The 15,675-nt window shown below is 40.0% G+C and overlaps 1 protein-coding gene across 1 annotated transcript in view; it reads right to left on the bottom strand.

Moving 5' to 3' along the window:
- STARD9 (StAR related lipid transfer domain containing 9) overlaps nucleotides 1–15,675 on the bottom strand; it is a 165,620-nt gene that overhangs the window by 139,132 nt on the left and 10,813 nt on the right. Inside the window, 1 exon segment of the mRNA XM_015420039.1 lies at nucleotides 15,135–15,251. Within this exon segment, the coding sequence (XP_015275525.1) occupies nucleotides 15,135–15,251 (117 nt within the window).

The following is a 15,675-nucleotide window of genomic DNA, read 5'->3' as shown; positions in this document are numbered from 1 at the left end:
CATCCTCCAACAAATGCTTCCTTCCAACTCAGTCTGGCCCAGAAAATGGCCCCCTACTTGGACACAGCTGATCTGGCCTCCTGGATCCATACCATGATAACAACAAGACTAGACTACTGTAATACACTCTACATAGGTCTCCCCTCAAAGTCAGCTTGGAGACTCCAGTTGGTGCAGAATACCACTGCTCAGTTATCAGGATCTAGGTGGACCATACATATTACTCCCAATCTTCAGTCACTTCATTGGCTGCCCATCAGTTACTGGGCTCAATTCAAGGCACTGGCTATCACATACAAAGCCCTTCATGGCTTTGGTTCCTCCTTTTTGCAGTACCGCCATGACAGCTTCAATCATCAGAGTGGGGCCTTTTGTAGGAGCCACTCTGAAAAGCTGTCATGTTTAAATCCTTATGCTTTGTTTCAGCTCGGTATTGGTTCATGCTTGCTTTCAAATTTTTGCAATCCAAACTCTATTTCATTGTTTATTGAACATCCCAGCCATTAATCACATTTACTTATACTGTGTAATCTGCATTGAGTCTCAGTGAGAAAGGAGGACCATAAATAATATAAATTAAAAAAAATTAAGAAGTGGCAGAACAGTCACAAAGTAACATCTTACGATGAGGCTTCCCTCTAATGGGCAGTCTATCCTTGCTTTTCAATTTCAAAATAAAATGTAAAACTAATGTGCGAAGTTGTTTCATTAGATTTCCTTTACCGTTCTCAGGTCTCAGGTGAAGGAATCTGAATCCTTCAACAGACTTATATACTTCAAAATAAATTGATGGTATTGTAAGGATAACCACAAAATGTATTTAGGGTTTCTTTCACTCTGCATTTTCTTGCAACTTTTTCAGGATACGGTGTATCATCCAACAGTGGAATCTGAACTTCCAAGTTATTACAGAGATTTTGATATTTAGTAAAATTCTAAAGATTACAAGGCTGAAAGATTACAAAGACTGATTTATTTTCCCATACTCATTCCCTTTCCTCCTATGACATTCAATTGTACAAAACTATAAAAGTATTATCTGTCTACAGTAATCACGGAACAAATGTATGCAAATTATACATAGTAGGATGGGAAAACAATCAGTACATTGTACTATGCAGAGCTAAGTACAGACAGAGTCTGTGAGTCTACATATAGCCTGCCAAACTACAAAAATTGAAAATACATGGGAACATAGGAATAAAACATAATTTTTACAGTTTCTGATTGCACAGTTGCAATATATGGCAGTCATTTGAATCCTAAGACTGCTTAGGAAAATATTTCAGTTCATCTTCTATATATATGTTCCAAATCTAAAATTCATTAGACAGAAGACCTAAAATGTTTAAAAGCAGATATTTAGAAAGATTTTCCCATGTTCTGAAGATTCTAATACAATTATTCTCAACTTGAAACACCAAGCAAACAAATTTATGTTTTCAAGCCCTAGTAAATGACAGTTTGATTAAAATTAGACTTAATGATTAGAGGACAAAAATACTGACACTTGGAACCAAAGGGAAAATATAAAATGGAAGATAAAAGGTTTCAGACCACTTGTTCTCCATCTAGGAAATAAGACATGAACATTAACAACCTGAACCTTGTAAATTGTCCATTAGCTGAAATGTGGGGGGAAAGCCCTGCTGAATCACAGCAGTCACCACCACCTGAACCTTGTGAATTGTCCATTAGCTGAAATGTGGGGGGAGATTCCTAAATGAAAATTAAGGCACTTTCAAATGCACATGTGATATCTACAGAAGCAGTCTCCCCCAGTCTAGTTATTCTGCAATAACAACAGGCTGTCTTCCAGTTGTCTTCCAATTGACAAAGGAGAATTTTCAGATAGTAAGTGAGTTGGTGCAAAAAAAGTTTTTATTTCTTTGAATTGTTTAAATAAGCTTCCCAGGAAAAATGCATTTATTGTTGTTAGCTTTTTAAGAAATACAACACAACAAAAGCATTTCTGTGCAACTTAAAACACCCTCCCCACTTGGCCTTTTACCGGTTAAAATCCTCACAAGGGACCGGTTTTGAAAGGATTTTTGTTTTAATTGTGATCTTCTGGGGGAAAAAATCCTTGTTTCTAGCTGTACAGGTGCTCAATAAATAAATGGGGGGGCAGTACATGGATAAGGCTAAATGAAGCAGTTAATTTTATTTCTATTTTTACTTCTTCTTTTTTGGCTGAGCAATGGCTCCCCAGAAATCACTCCAAAACAGTTATTTCATATTCTTTGAATTAACAATTCATTTTGAAGAAAAATCATTCACATAGCAAAACATTTATGAGATGTCTAACTCTCAGAAACAATCTGAGAAATCTCAGAAACAATCTCTAAATCAGATATTTCATCTGGTAGGAATCCCTTTGCATGTGAGGAGTGACCCTTTCCAATAAGGAGTGACTTTTGCCAATAAAAAGTATTACACATACACTGTACAGCAACAAAGGATTCGGGAGAACTGTAAATTGGGTTTTTTATGAGTTTTAGCACGCAAATTTAGCATGCAAATTATGACATGTCTAGAACATACTAAAACCCAAACATTAGTCAGAGTGCAAAAAAGTGTTAAACTAGTTACAGCAGTAAAGCTCATTGTAAAAGCAATACAATGAGCTCTAGAAAGATGTGATGTGTAACGAATGCATCAGCTGGAAGCAGGTTAAGTGAATATTAGTAGTATGTAATAGAAAGGCACAAATGTGGAAGTAGTCTCACATACCTTATGTTACACAATAACTGGTGTCCAAGGTCGCACAATGTGTGCCAGAAAATGGAGCACATAGGGCTCTGTGGAGTGATTTCTAGAATTGGGCAGTCTGCAAAGTCATTTTATGTTCTGGGTGTCATTAAAGAATCATAGAATCATAGAGTTGGAAGGGGCCATACAGACTATCTAGTCCAACCCCCTGCCCCAATGCAGGACCAGCCTAAAGGATCTCTGACAAATATTCATCCAGTCTCTTCTTGAAAGCTGACAATGAAGGGGAGCTAACCACCTCTCTAGGCAGCTGATTCCACCTTTGAACTACTCTGTGAAAAAGTTTTTCCTAATATCTAGCTGATACCTTTCTGCATGTAGTTTAAACCCATTGCTTTGGGTCCTATCCTCTGCTGCCAACTGGAACAGCTCCTTACCCTCCTCCAAATGACAGCCTTTCAAATATTTAAAGAGAGCAATCATGTCCCCCCTCAATCTCCTCTTCTCCAAACTAAACATTCCCAGCATCTTCCCTTGTAGGGCTCAGTCTCCAGACTCATCCTCATTGCTCTCTTCTGCACCCTCTCGATTTTGTCCACATCCTTTTTGAAGTGAGGCCTCCAGAAATGCACACAGTACCCAAGGCAGTATACAGAGGGGCTATAACCTCCTGCGATTTCAATGCTATGGCCCTTTTAATACAACCCAAGACTGAATCTGCCTTTTTTACCATCGCATCACACTGACTGTTCATATTTAGTTTACAGCCCACTCTTACCCCAAGATCTCTTTCACATACACTACTTCCCAGAAACATATCCCCCATCCAGTATTTGTGTTTGACATTTTTGTGGCCCAGATATAATACTGTGCATTTATCTTTGTTGAACTTCATCCTGTTTGCAATTGCACACTTCTCCAGAGTATTCAGGTCTTGTTGAATGTTAACTCTATCTTCTTGGGTGTTTGCTACTCCTCCCAATTTGGTATCATCAGCAAATTTAATGAGTAGCCCTTCTACTTCTACCCCTTCATCCAGATCACTGATAAAAATATTCAGAAGTACTGGGCTCAAAACCAAGCCCAATGGCACCCTGCTGGACACCTTCCTCCAATCTGATGAAACGCCATTGACCACCACTCTTTGGGTGTGGTCCTCTAACCAGTTCCATATCCACCAAACTGTCCTATAATCCAATCCACAGTCTTTCAGTTTGCCCACTGGAATGTCATGGGGAACCTTATCAAAAGCTTTACTGAAATCCAGGTTAATCAGATCAACAGAGGTTCTCACGATCCAGTAAGCTCATCACACAATCAAAGAAGGAAACCAGGTTGGTCTGACAAGACCCACTCGCAGGGTTTAGCCCAGTGTCGCACATTCTCTGTATTTTTTAATGTATATGTCATTCTTCACTTCAGCCAGTTGTTCCGGTACTCCTCCTGTTTGTGCGTGCCTACATAGATCTGTCTGTGACTGTGTCTGTATTTCTGCTTTGCAGCATTCCTCAGGTTTTTGGCTTCCTATTTTCTGTGTGTCTGGTCCCATCCTCTATCTCTGCTTATGTGTGTATCCACTAGCTTTTTTGTGATAACGTGGGCTGGTCGTCCCCCCCCCACCTCCGCCACGCTGACAGTTGTTTACTTGGCAGGTTTTTTCCCGTTTTGAAAAGTGTTGCCTCAGTGAACTTGGCTTGGAGGCTAAAGACTATGGGTTTTGTCCCCTGAGGGAATCAATCGTCATCTTCTGAGGAAAGTTTTGGCGGGCGCTGTATAGAAAAAGTCTTTTCTAAAATCCTCCCTGCCTGGGCCAGATGTCCTTAGCTGGTACCACTACCGCGTGATTTCTGTCACCTATGCAGATGGCCAGGCCGCATATCCATATACAAGACACTTTAACACCTTCGCCAAACCAAGCATAGGAAGAGCTATGCCCAGTACATTATCACATCAAAAGCATTCCCTGACATGACACATGGTTACTGGAAGAGGCTGGAGTGGGCTGCCCAACTCCTAGCCAATCAAAACATACCTTGCCTGACAACGCATGGTAACCAGAGATTGGACACGCCTCCCCACTCTCTCACTATTGGGTAAATGGCCATACCTGGTGGTGACGGAGGGGGGGTATAACAGCAACGATCCATATGGGGAAAAGGAGTTCCTCGCTGGAAACAGAGAGTTCCTCTCTGGAAACAAAGAGTTCTTTTGGACTGACTGTTTGCTGTTAACATGGAGTGAGACTATTAGGCAGCCAAGCTGGATTTGGCGGCCCACAGCACCATGGGGTTCCTTTTCAAGATTCCCTGGTGAGACCTTGGACTATTTGCACACAAGTCTGGTAACTATGAAATACCTCTACTGTATAGTTAGAGCTGAACAAGTGATAGATATCATTTGTTTTCTTAGCTTTTGCTAGTCTCATGTTATATGCATGCTTTTGTACTGAATAAAGATAATATATAATCAATATTATCTGGACTTGTTTCCTCTGTTGCAACCTGATTTCTAAGGCTGAATCTTGTGTCTAAGCCGTTCGCCTAAGGAGGCTACCACTGTGTTAATTAATTGTTTGCAGCCCTAGTACAGAGCTGGTAAAGTTGATATAAGTACCATAAATCAGGCAGGAGTTTGGGATCTCTGCTCCTGAACCTTGGTGGGGGACTTTTTAAAGAGAGATCCTGGTGGCAGTAACTAGTGGTAAAGCCTGGAGAGTGTACAGACATGCTCCTCAGGTTTGTTTAATTGTTGCTGAATGCTTGGTGGGCGGGACTCAGGCGACACAGCCAGTGGATAGGGACAGCTTCTGAGTGACACATCATGAAGCCAACTGATTTAGAGGTGTGTGGAGAACTACTCAATTATATATAAGGAGAGATAAGCACAGATACAGCCAACAATCTCTCTGTAGTTGTTACAAACTGGCATGATATAACCCTTTTGAATAGAACCTTCAACTGCTAAAAAAGCTTAAGGGACTACAAGACAGAATTTAACTGCTAAAAAAGCTTAAGGGACTACAAGACAGAATTTAAACTCAAACCAATACTTTTCAAATTTAACCATAACCATTTATTACAAATTGTACAAATGTAAGTGGTTGACCACAACTATTTCCTTCAATAAATCAGAAATCTAAGAATCCAATATAGCAATACGGCTGACAGGATCATAAGTTGCTAGGAAACTGAAAGAACAGGAAAGAAACAATGTTTTAGGACAAGAGTATTTAAGACAATAACTGTTAAGGACAGAGAAAAGGACCAATGCTATAAATGGCACTAATCCCACCTCCCCACCCAAAACAAGAAAGAGTCATTACACACTATACAACTAGTGCTATTTAGAATTTATTTAGCGACTTAAACGAAGTTGAAAAGAAACATCCACAAAGAGAAAGAGTAAGAATCTTGATAAAGAAGAAAACAAAAAGGAAGACATCTAATCAACACAATGTGGTAATCAGGCACTTTAAAAATCCTGAAAAGTATGACCATCATATAAGTCATGTGCAATGTTTCTTTTCCTTATCTCACTGGCCCCTACTTTCTTCAACTGCCTTTTCATACAATTCTTCCATCATGCTCCTGTTCCTTAGCCTACTCTCTTCTCCCTCAAAATCATTTAGAATTTATTTCCATCCCACACTTCCTAAGGGTGTATGTGACTGGCTCCAGTTCACCCAGCAAGACTCATGGTAGAGTGTCACGCACACTGAATAATGCACTTTCTATCTACTTTCAATGCAGTTTGCAAATGGATTTTACTGTGTGAAATGGCAAAATCCACTTGCAAACAGTTGCTGAAGCGGATTCCAGACCAGAGTCCAACACACTAACCACTACAGCACACTGGCGCGCCCTTTCCCTCAGACTTCATTTGCCTTTACTTCCCTGGGTCTTCCTCTTAACTCTCAGTCTGTATGCCTGCCAAAAGTGCCAGAGTTCTCTCCGCCTGTAGATCTGGCATGAAACCCACCCCCCATCTGACTTTTGTCAGCGAGCTGCCAAAGAGATTTGTGTGTATCTGAAATGCCTTCCTTGGTCTCCCCCCCCCCTTAGCTCTGCTGCAGAGAACACTCTTTTGTCTCATGGTATCATGCATTCTTTTCCCTGTACGCTAAGGCTGCTTTGAACTATCGTAATCTGCAAGGTCACAGGTGGTGGAGAGTCGACTTCGCTTAGTCTATAATGAACTAGAGTGTGAGATGAGCATAATTGTTTATCATTTAGGAAACCGTTTCTTTCCCAGGCTTTAGGCGCGAATCTGCCAGCCTAACCGCAGGAGCAGGAACCATGTCCATTGGTTATTGCTTTTACGAAATAGCTTTATTATCCTTGCCCTGCATGTTGTGGTTATTCTAAACAGTGCACTTGTTCCAGCATCATCATAGCTTCAATAAATATTACTTTGTTTCAAACATGTATTGGATTGATAGCTGTGGGATCGGACACTTTTCATTTCTCTCAGAAAGACTGTACTGTGTGTCAAAAGTCTTAATTGATGACAAATTCATCAGTTACACTTTTTGAGAGTCTAAATGATGAAGTGCATCAGAAGCTTGGAGCACTAGGCTTCACGGTATAATTTTCCCAGTTAAAGTTTTTATTTTCAAAAGAAAATGTGGGATACAAAAGGGGAAAAGGATAAGGGAAAGTGTAAATTAATAAAATATCATGAATAGTTGCACACAAGAAGTACAATCAACTGTATTAATAAAAATACATTGTTCAAATATAGAAGCAGCAAATAAAACATCATTATTACAGTATTCAGGAATAAATTCTGTTTGAAATAAGAAACAAAATATTTCCGAATATTCAATTATAGTCTTCTAATAAAGATAAATGAGATTACATGTTTAACAATTAAACAAATTTCTACCCTAAGTTTAAACTGTTCTTAAAACTTGGACATTATCTTGATCATTTATCACATTATGTCTTATTTTTACAAAATATGTTAAATACAATGGAGTATTAAATAAAAGAGATTTAAACTGTAATCAATATCATCATCACCTTTTATGTAGTATTCAGATAAATTCAAAAAATATCAAGAAATTAATTTAGAGTGGAAAAATACGGTTTATATAATTTTTTGTTTGTTTGGTTGGGATGAATTTACGGGTGTATTGTTTTATATATTGCTATTGAGAAACATAGGAGATTAAGTTGGGTAATTAATTGAAGATGAGGTAGTGGTGTTGGGAACCTTAAAAGAGGTTGGTATTGAATGAATTATTGATGGGGTGATTTTGTTTTGAAACTATAAAGGGAAATGAATTCTATTCCTGGCAATACCAGTAATAATTATCAGGATTAAATGAATTGTTCATAGCAATATAATTTATTTTTTGTGAGGGAACTCTGTTTTGCTATTTTTACTGTGGTAAAAGAGGGATGGAGGCATGAATGGATAAAATTGTGTGTGTGAAAGTTTGCCCTGATAATTTAGAATGGAAAATTATTGTTTATGATTGATATGTTGTTAATATCAGTATATAAGTTATTGTTTGTACGGTTGGGATGAATTTATGGGTGTATTGTTTAAAAAGGTGTGAGAAAATAGGATTATGTAGGAACCTTATTAGTGTGGTTAGGATTATATCACTATAGGAATTCATTGATGTCTAGTATTAATAGCAGCAACTTCTTAGGATGAGTGGATAGGATATTTTCTTATATGACCTGCCTCGGACAAATATGTCTGTGTGCCTTGGAATTATAAACAGAGCCTCTTAAAGAACAATACGATTAGAGTGACTGTTTCAGCAAATTAGAAGGAATAAATATAAGTGATTAATAGAAAAAACAGCAGATGAATTTATAGTGTATTGATATATGTGATATGGTTAAGAGTAGAGAGAGTATAAAAATGGGATTTTGTATAACTAATCCATCTCTTTCTTGGTCAATGTGATGTATCGAGAAAAATATGTTTGTAACGGTCTATATGTGTGTGTATGTCTATTAAGCATAAAAATCCAATAAAAATATTTTAAAAATATATATCTCAAGAAATGTAACTACTCCCATAATCTGAGTAATAGGTTTGCCATTTCTGCTGAAATTCTTTCACTGGTCTTTTATTGATATAGTTAGTTAGTTTTGCCATTGTCGCATATTCAGCTAATTTTTCTTTCCAAATCTCTATTGTGGGATATTCTTCTGTCTTCCATTTCATTGAAAATGTTATTCTAGCAGCTGTCAACATGTATCTGAGCAGGTCTTGTGAAGTTCTTTCTATATTGTCAGGGTGGACCCTGACTCACCTAACCGTCTGGTGTGCAGCATTCATGTGTGTCTGGGGGCCTGCTGTTTGCCCCCACGGAGAGGTGGAGATGCCATGTCTAGTGCAGCTCAGTGCCACCATGGTAGGCTCAGGGGAGGTATGGGGGTAGGGACTGCGAGCCTTGCTTACCTGCTCATACACAGCTGCCCCATGAGATCCTGGTGGAGGGCCTGGTGTAGCTGTGCAGGCCAAAATCTGGGAGAAGTCAGCCACAAAGTGTGGACTTTGCTCTCACTATGGTGTATTCCCCCCAGGTGCTCGCCCAGCAGTGCTTCGTGCCCTGTCTATGTTGTGCTTACCACCAAGGTGTGTGGGTGCTCACTCTGAGAGCTAGTTTGGTATAGTGGTTAACACTGGTGGATTCTCACAGTTCTCTCAGAGCTCTCTCAGCCCCACCTACCTCACAGGGTGTCTGTTGTGGAGAGAGGAAGGGAAGGCAATTGTGAGCCACTCTGAAACTTCTTCAGGTAGTGAAAAACAAGATATAAAAACCAACTGTTCTTCTTCTACATTTGCACAACAAGGAGCTGTCAGACAGCATTCCTTGCCACCCACCCTACCTCTGGAATTCTGGGGAGATCTCCTGGAACCATTTGTAGGGCAGGGGGCCATGACTGTGTCACAAGGAGGGAAGTGAATGGAGTGGGGGAGGTCCTCATTGGGTGTGCACTTAGTATTCTGAGCTACTTGGGGTCTTGTGGAGATTGCCGCAGCTGCGTGAGGCAGAGTGAATTTGAAGTTACCATGACTGTCAATGGGCTACAACACCATTTTTGCTGGCGCAATTTTGTGCCTGCTGTTGAGATACTTGGAAGATGGAATTGGGATTAAATGAACAATGTTTAAATAGTTTAGGCTCCTTCTGAATTCATTCCAGTGCTGTGAAACAGTCTGCTAAGGTCAGCAAGTCTCTTTCTCTCTTGACATTTAGAAAATATATAACTAAATTATATCAGAGAGCTTCTCTTAACATTTTAGAGTTCTAGCAATAATTTTAGCTTGGTTAAATACTGTTGTGTTCCTAAGAAGTTATTTTTTATTTTGCATTTTTAAATGTTTTACTGTACGCTACCTTGGGTTTTTGTCATCAGGAGAAAAATGAGGGCATTATGGGCCGGCCAGCTGCTGCCACCTCCTCCTTGGAGGAATCTGAAGAATCAGGCCCCACACCAACAGAATCACCACCTGAACAGACAGATCCAGCAGCAGACCCAACGAGGGAAGCACTGGGAAGCGAGAATACTTCACTTTCACGGCTGGGCTGCTCGATCTTCCAGGAGAAGAAAGAAACACCAGAGGTCGTTTCCCCGCCAGCCTCTCCTGAGCCAGTAGAGCACAGAAGAAGAAGAAAGTGCTTGGCGACTCAGGAGTGACAAAGAAGTTCATGCTTGGCTGCTCAGCAACTGAGAGTGTTAGGACCAAAACTGACAGGCTGATAGGGAAATAGTAAAAGACCTGCACCTGTAAGAAGGTGAATGCAACTGTAAGGAGTGACATCTGGCCCTCAGTGGATGAGTCAGCAAAAGGTGCAGATAACAGGAACACACTGAACAAGGCTTGGCATGGAAGCAACCTTGCTTGGCACCCCTCTGTGTGCTGACCTGTTTAGCAAACAGAGTTCTACGCTGACCCTGCTGCTTTGTACCTTGTCTCTAGTCATCTCTGCTTGCTCCTGAAGCCTGGGACCCAGACCCCTGTATCCTACACCTGTTCCTAAACCTTGTAACTGGACCCCTGGACCCTTGACCCTCCTACCCTGTGTATTGGACTGCATATCCGATTCTGGACTGGTTTGTAGACCTTGCTTCTGTGTATTTTTGTACTTCTTGTCATTATATTTGTGTATCCTGGAAAACCCAGACAGAGCAACAGTGCCAGTCTTAGCCATGAAAGCAAGAGCAGGGTAGTAGAGGTAGATTATTTTAAAATAAATGAATACAAATTCAAAAGGCAATGACTAAGAAATATTCCCAAAAAGTCAATGACTAAGAAATATTTCCCAAAAGTTAATGATAGGTGACCACTAGTTTTCAAGCTATTATTCTTAAGTATCACTGTACATGGCCAGATCTTCATGGCTTAACTGAAGCTAACAGACACTGTGGCTGATTTCGCACTAGAGCTGCCTCGATGTTGCGCCGCCGTTTGCCCCGATACTATTGAATAATTTCACCCGAGGCCGGGGGGCTGCATTTGACCTGCGGCTTCGCCCGATTTTCTCCACAGTTTCGTGATCCTCAAAAAACAGGATCAGGAAACTGTGGGGGAAATCGGGCGAAGCCGCGAGTCAAAATGCAGCCCCGCAGCTTCGGGTGTGAAATTGACCAATAGTATCAGGGCAAACGGCGGCACAATATCGAGGCAGCTCTAGTGCAAAATCAGCCTGTGTTAAAAGGTAGTTTGTCTTACTACTTTTAGTAAGATACAGTTTAAAAGCTAACTGAATCTTCATTTGGAAGAATCTTTGTTCCTCACTCTACAGTATCTCATCTTAATAGAGGATTTATTCTTTATACTTACTGATTTAACATCTCTGGAGGGGGAAGAAAACTTGCTAATGCCAAAAAGTGACCTTATTCCTCTAAAATCCAAGCTTTTAAAATGCCTATTGAATGCAGCAGCTGTGTTGCTGGCAGAAGAGATGTAACATAACTAAAATGCTCATGGTGATTTCCCTGTACTGCAGTCCATTATATACTGATCCAAATATTACACAAAACCCCTTTTCTTATAGCTTGCTCTCTTTTTTATTTCCTTCTAGATGAGGGAAACAATGATAGCAGTCATATGCTAACAGCTTTGTAAATATTTCATGAGAAACATATCATTTATATCTACAATTCCTTCCTCCATTTCTTCTCAAATATGTATTTTAAAAACAAATTTAAATTCCCAAAACAATGTCATCATTATATATATATATATATATATATATACCATATATACAAGATCCTTAATTCTTGCCAGTACCTCATTTTAAATTCCTGTTTCAAGCACTTCTAAAAATGCAGACCAATTTGTTTTGAAATTTCTACTAATCTTATATCAAGATACTACCATAGACTGCCAAATAACCTCAGTCTTCCAATGACAGCAATCCAAAAATACTGGCTTGGCTTTCTAGTCATCTTCTAGTTATGCTCACCACCAATGCCTAGAGCTTCCATCAAGCTCACTGGCACTTACAAAACACTTTGGGGAGAGTAGAGATATAAGATTTCCAGAAATTTTGACGCCATGAGGAATAAAGCATAACTCATAGATTGCCTCTGTCAACAAGTTAATCTTTAATCGTTTGTTTTTCTTGAAGCTATCTTTCTCAGATCAGTGCTTTCCTTTCATTTCTCTTTAATTTTTCTCTACCGCCAATAAGTACAGTTGTACTTATAACAGACAGCTACATGTTCGAAGATAGATATTTTAGTAAAGTATTCATACCAGAGTGAAAGCACTTTAATTGGAAACTTTGACTAATATTTATACAACTCTTTGTTTTAAAATCCCACATGCACTAACTGACTATATGCCTGGATTCAATATCCATTTCTGTCCCCAGGGTGCAAAAAGTTCTAACAAAGCTTCATAATGGAAAATAATACAAGTGTACGCAAATAATGTGATCTGTTAACCAGATGGCTTGGTGTATGGGGTGTTTCCTACTATACAATTGTACAGGAAGAGACACAATGGTAATTCTTATTTGGAAATTTATACGCTACAATACAAATAACCAATAACTTTTGGTAGCTTTTAGTTACTGTATTTAATATGTTTGTGTTACTAATTGATAGTATAAATACAGAGTGCCTTTTAACTAGCGAAATGTCAAGAATCCACAATGCATTTGATGATGAATGCTGAACAACAATTTACTGGACTGGATCCAAAGATGCCCTATCACATGGAAGGTACCTCTATTCATGCAAGAATAGGACAGCCTATTCGCGGGAGCATTACATGGCAGGTACAGAGGGCTAAGGCAGGAAAGGAACAGAAAAGCCCTATTGCACAAGCAGAGCTCCACTTGAGCTACTTTGCACTTAGGCCTCAATTTATTGACAGCATGCCTGAGATTTGTGCATTGCATCCATCTATCTATTTATTATAAGTATACCAACATAAATGAAGTTGCCTTGTCTGGAATGTTTATGTCCTACTTTTTCACTTAGGATGATGGAGGAGCATTTGAAGATATTACTGTGCATTTCATAGGGTTTAATCTCAGAAGAAGATTAAAAAGATTAAAGATTAAGAACCACTCTTCTAAATTCCAGTTACCTGCCCCAATAATATGATATTATACTGATCTTAGCTATTAAAATATTACAAAAGATGCACAGAGGAGCAACTTTCAGATGGTGATCCAGACACATGAGGGCTCCTCAGAAGTTCATCACACACATACCCCTCACCCATCCACACATCAACAAGATGATCAGCAGGAGTCATTTCATAGAAAAAGAGGTGCAGGAGCTCATTAGCATAACTTATTATCATAATTTATTTGCATATGCCACACACCCTGACATCACTGGAAGTGTGTCGGAAGGCAACACCCACCACTCAGGCTCCACTGGACTGTTTTGGATTGCTAGCTATTGGGGGGGGACGTGCAGATCTGTCCTCGCAGAGGGGGGAGAGCTTGTACCTGAAGGGGGGGCTCTGCAACTTACCTGGCTGCTTCTTGCTCTGACTGAGGGCTGCTGGGAGCAGGGGGTGGGGCTTGTTGCATGTGCCTGCCCCCTGGGCTCCTTACTGCCGGAGCTCCGCTCCTGTGCGCTCCTGCAGGAAATTACCCCTCGATGATCAGTGATCAGTGATGCTTTCCTAAAAGAAAGCCTTGTCTCCCTTGCAATTTGTTGTGCCAGAAGCATATTGGTTGGACATGCTCAAAGCAACATTCTGAATTCATGCAAAACAGCACTATGGCCCAACAGGCATGCCCTGCTCCCTACAGAAACTGTGTATGGAACCTAGAAGATCTCTAGAATCTTCTGCTGATGTTTTTTTTTCAGCAGCAGAACTGCAGGTGCTTTTGGAGGGGATAAGCCACTATGGAAAGGATTCCTTGAATGTAAAATTTTTAAAATAACTGCTCTAGACAGCACTTATTGGCTGCAAGCCTACTGGTGCTGAACTCCAGGGCTATTTTTGGGCAGGAACGCACAGGAACGGAGTTCCGGCTGGGTCCCAAGTTGGCCACGCCCAGCAGGAACTCATTAGCATAATAGGCCACACCCAACAGCAGAAACTCATTAGGATTGGCTACATTAGGGGTGTGTGGCCTAACATGCAAAGGAGTTCCTGCTACAAAAAAGCCCTGGGTTTTGACAACAAACAAGGTAAACAGAATAACAAGCAAAAGGTGGGTGTGGCTGGATAACCACACTTCTGGTAACATGGGGGTGCGGCCTAATGTGCTAATGAGCTGTGCTGTCAGGGGTGTGGCCTAATATGCTAATGAGTTTCTGCTGTTGGGTGTGGCGTGTTATGCTAATGAGTTCCTGCTGGGCTTTTTCTACAAAAAGAGCCCTGCGTGAACTCCATGTGCTATCATTCCCAGTTGGGTATGAAAGAGATGACAAATGATCACATGTCTCCAAATTCACAGCAGTATCTAGAACTGGAGACTTTTGATGCCAATTAGAATTTATGCAATCTTACAGTGTTCTAGTATAGTTCTCAACACAAGCATTTACTCTGTAGGTCAGACAGAATAATTTCACTATTAGGCTTGTAGAAGTTCATATTTTACTGAGCACTGAATTGTAGGTGCTCACCTTGAACCGCCACAATCCTTGTAATTAGGTCCTGACCCAAGAGTTAGCAATGATTCCTATAAGTTGAGTATCTTGTTCAAACTGGCTTGTGTCATACAGTGACATGGAGGTGACATAGTACATAAGGCTGATCTAAATCATCTGAAAGTGTGGTTAGAAACATAAGGGGTGGGTAGATAAGGAAGTATTACTGGTCTGAACCAGGAAAAAATATTAATGTTTACATAAATGAGGTGCAGAAACTGCTAATGCTTTTATAAACAGATTCATTTCTCTTTACAGATGTTCATGCTCTCAAAAGCAGGAAGGAATTACAAAAAAAGAAGTGTTGACATGATTATCGCTTACCACTTCCTGGGATGTATATTTGGGATCCTCAGGATCAACTGACCAATAGCAGTAATCAAATCCAAATGACATAACTTTCTCCCTTGTGTCCCAAAGAGCTTCATACCTGTTGTCCACCTGAGGAAAAAGAAAACAAGAATGAAAGATGGAGCACTGGAGCATTGACAAGAATTATTCCACAACAAAACAGGATGTTTATACAAGCGACAATCATTTCTTCCCCAAAATATTCACACAGCCAAATGCATCCTGTTTTTCCCTCTGAGTTAATAAAACTTGCAAAGCTGTCTTAGAATTTTAAGTTTTAAAACATGCAAAGTTCTCCCACTAAATTACTCAATCTATGCATCTAGAAAAACCCTGAGTAGTATTATGCATACTGACTAAACTTGCAAGTTCAACATTTTATCACTGTGGTATTGAGTAGTAATCTGCATACTTGCATACTTTACATACTTCATATTACTTGAAACACAGTGCTTTTTAATTAAGCATAATGTGTAAACCAACCCCAACCGTTTTGTCTGAGTTATTTTGGCCA

This window comes from Gekko japonicus, unplaced genomic scaffold (genome assembly GCF_001447785.1).
Source record: "Gekko japonicus isolate JY-2015 unplaced genomic scaffold, Gekko_japonicus_V1.1 scaffold27, whole genome shotgun sequence".
Classification (NCBI taxonomy): Eukaryota; Metazoa; Chordata; class Lepidosauria; order Squamata; family Gekkonidae; genus Gekko; species Gekko japonicus.
Note: the sequence above shows the minus strand (reverse complement) of the source record. Positions and strands in the feature narration are given on the sequence as shown.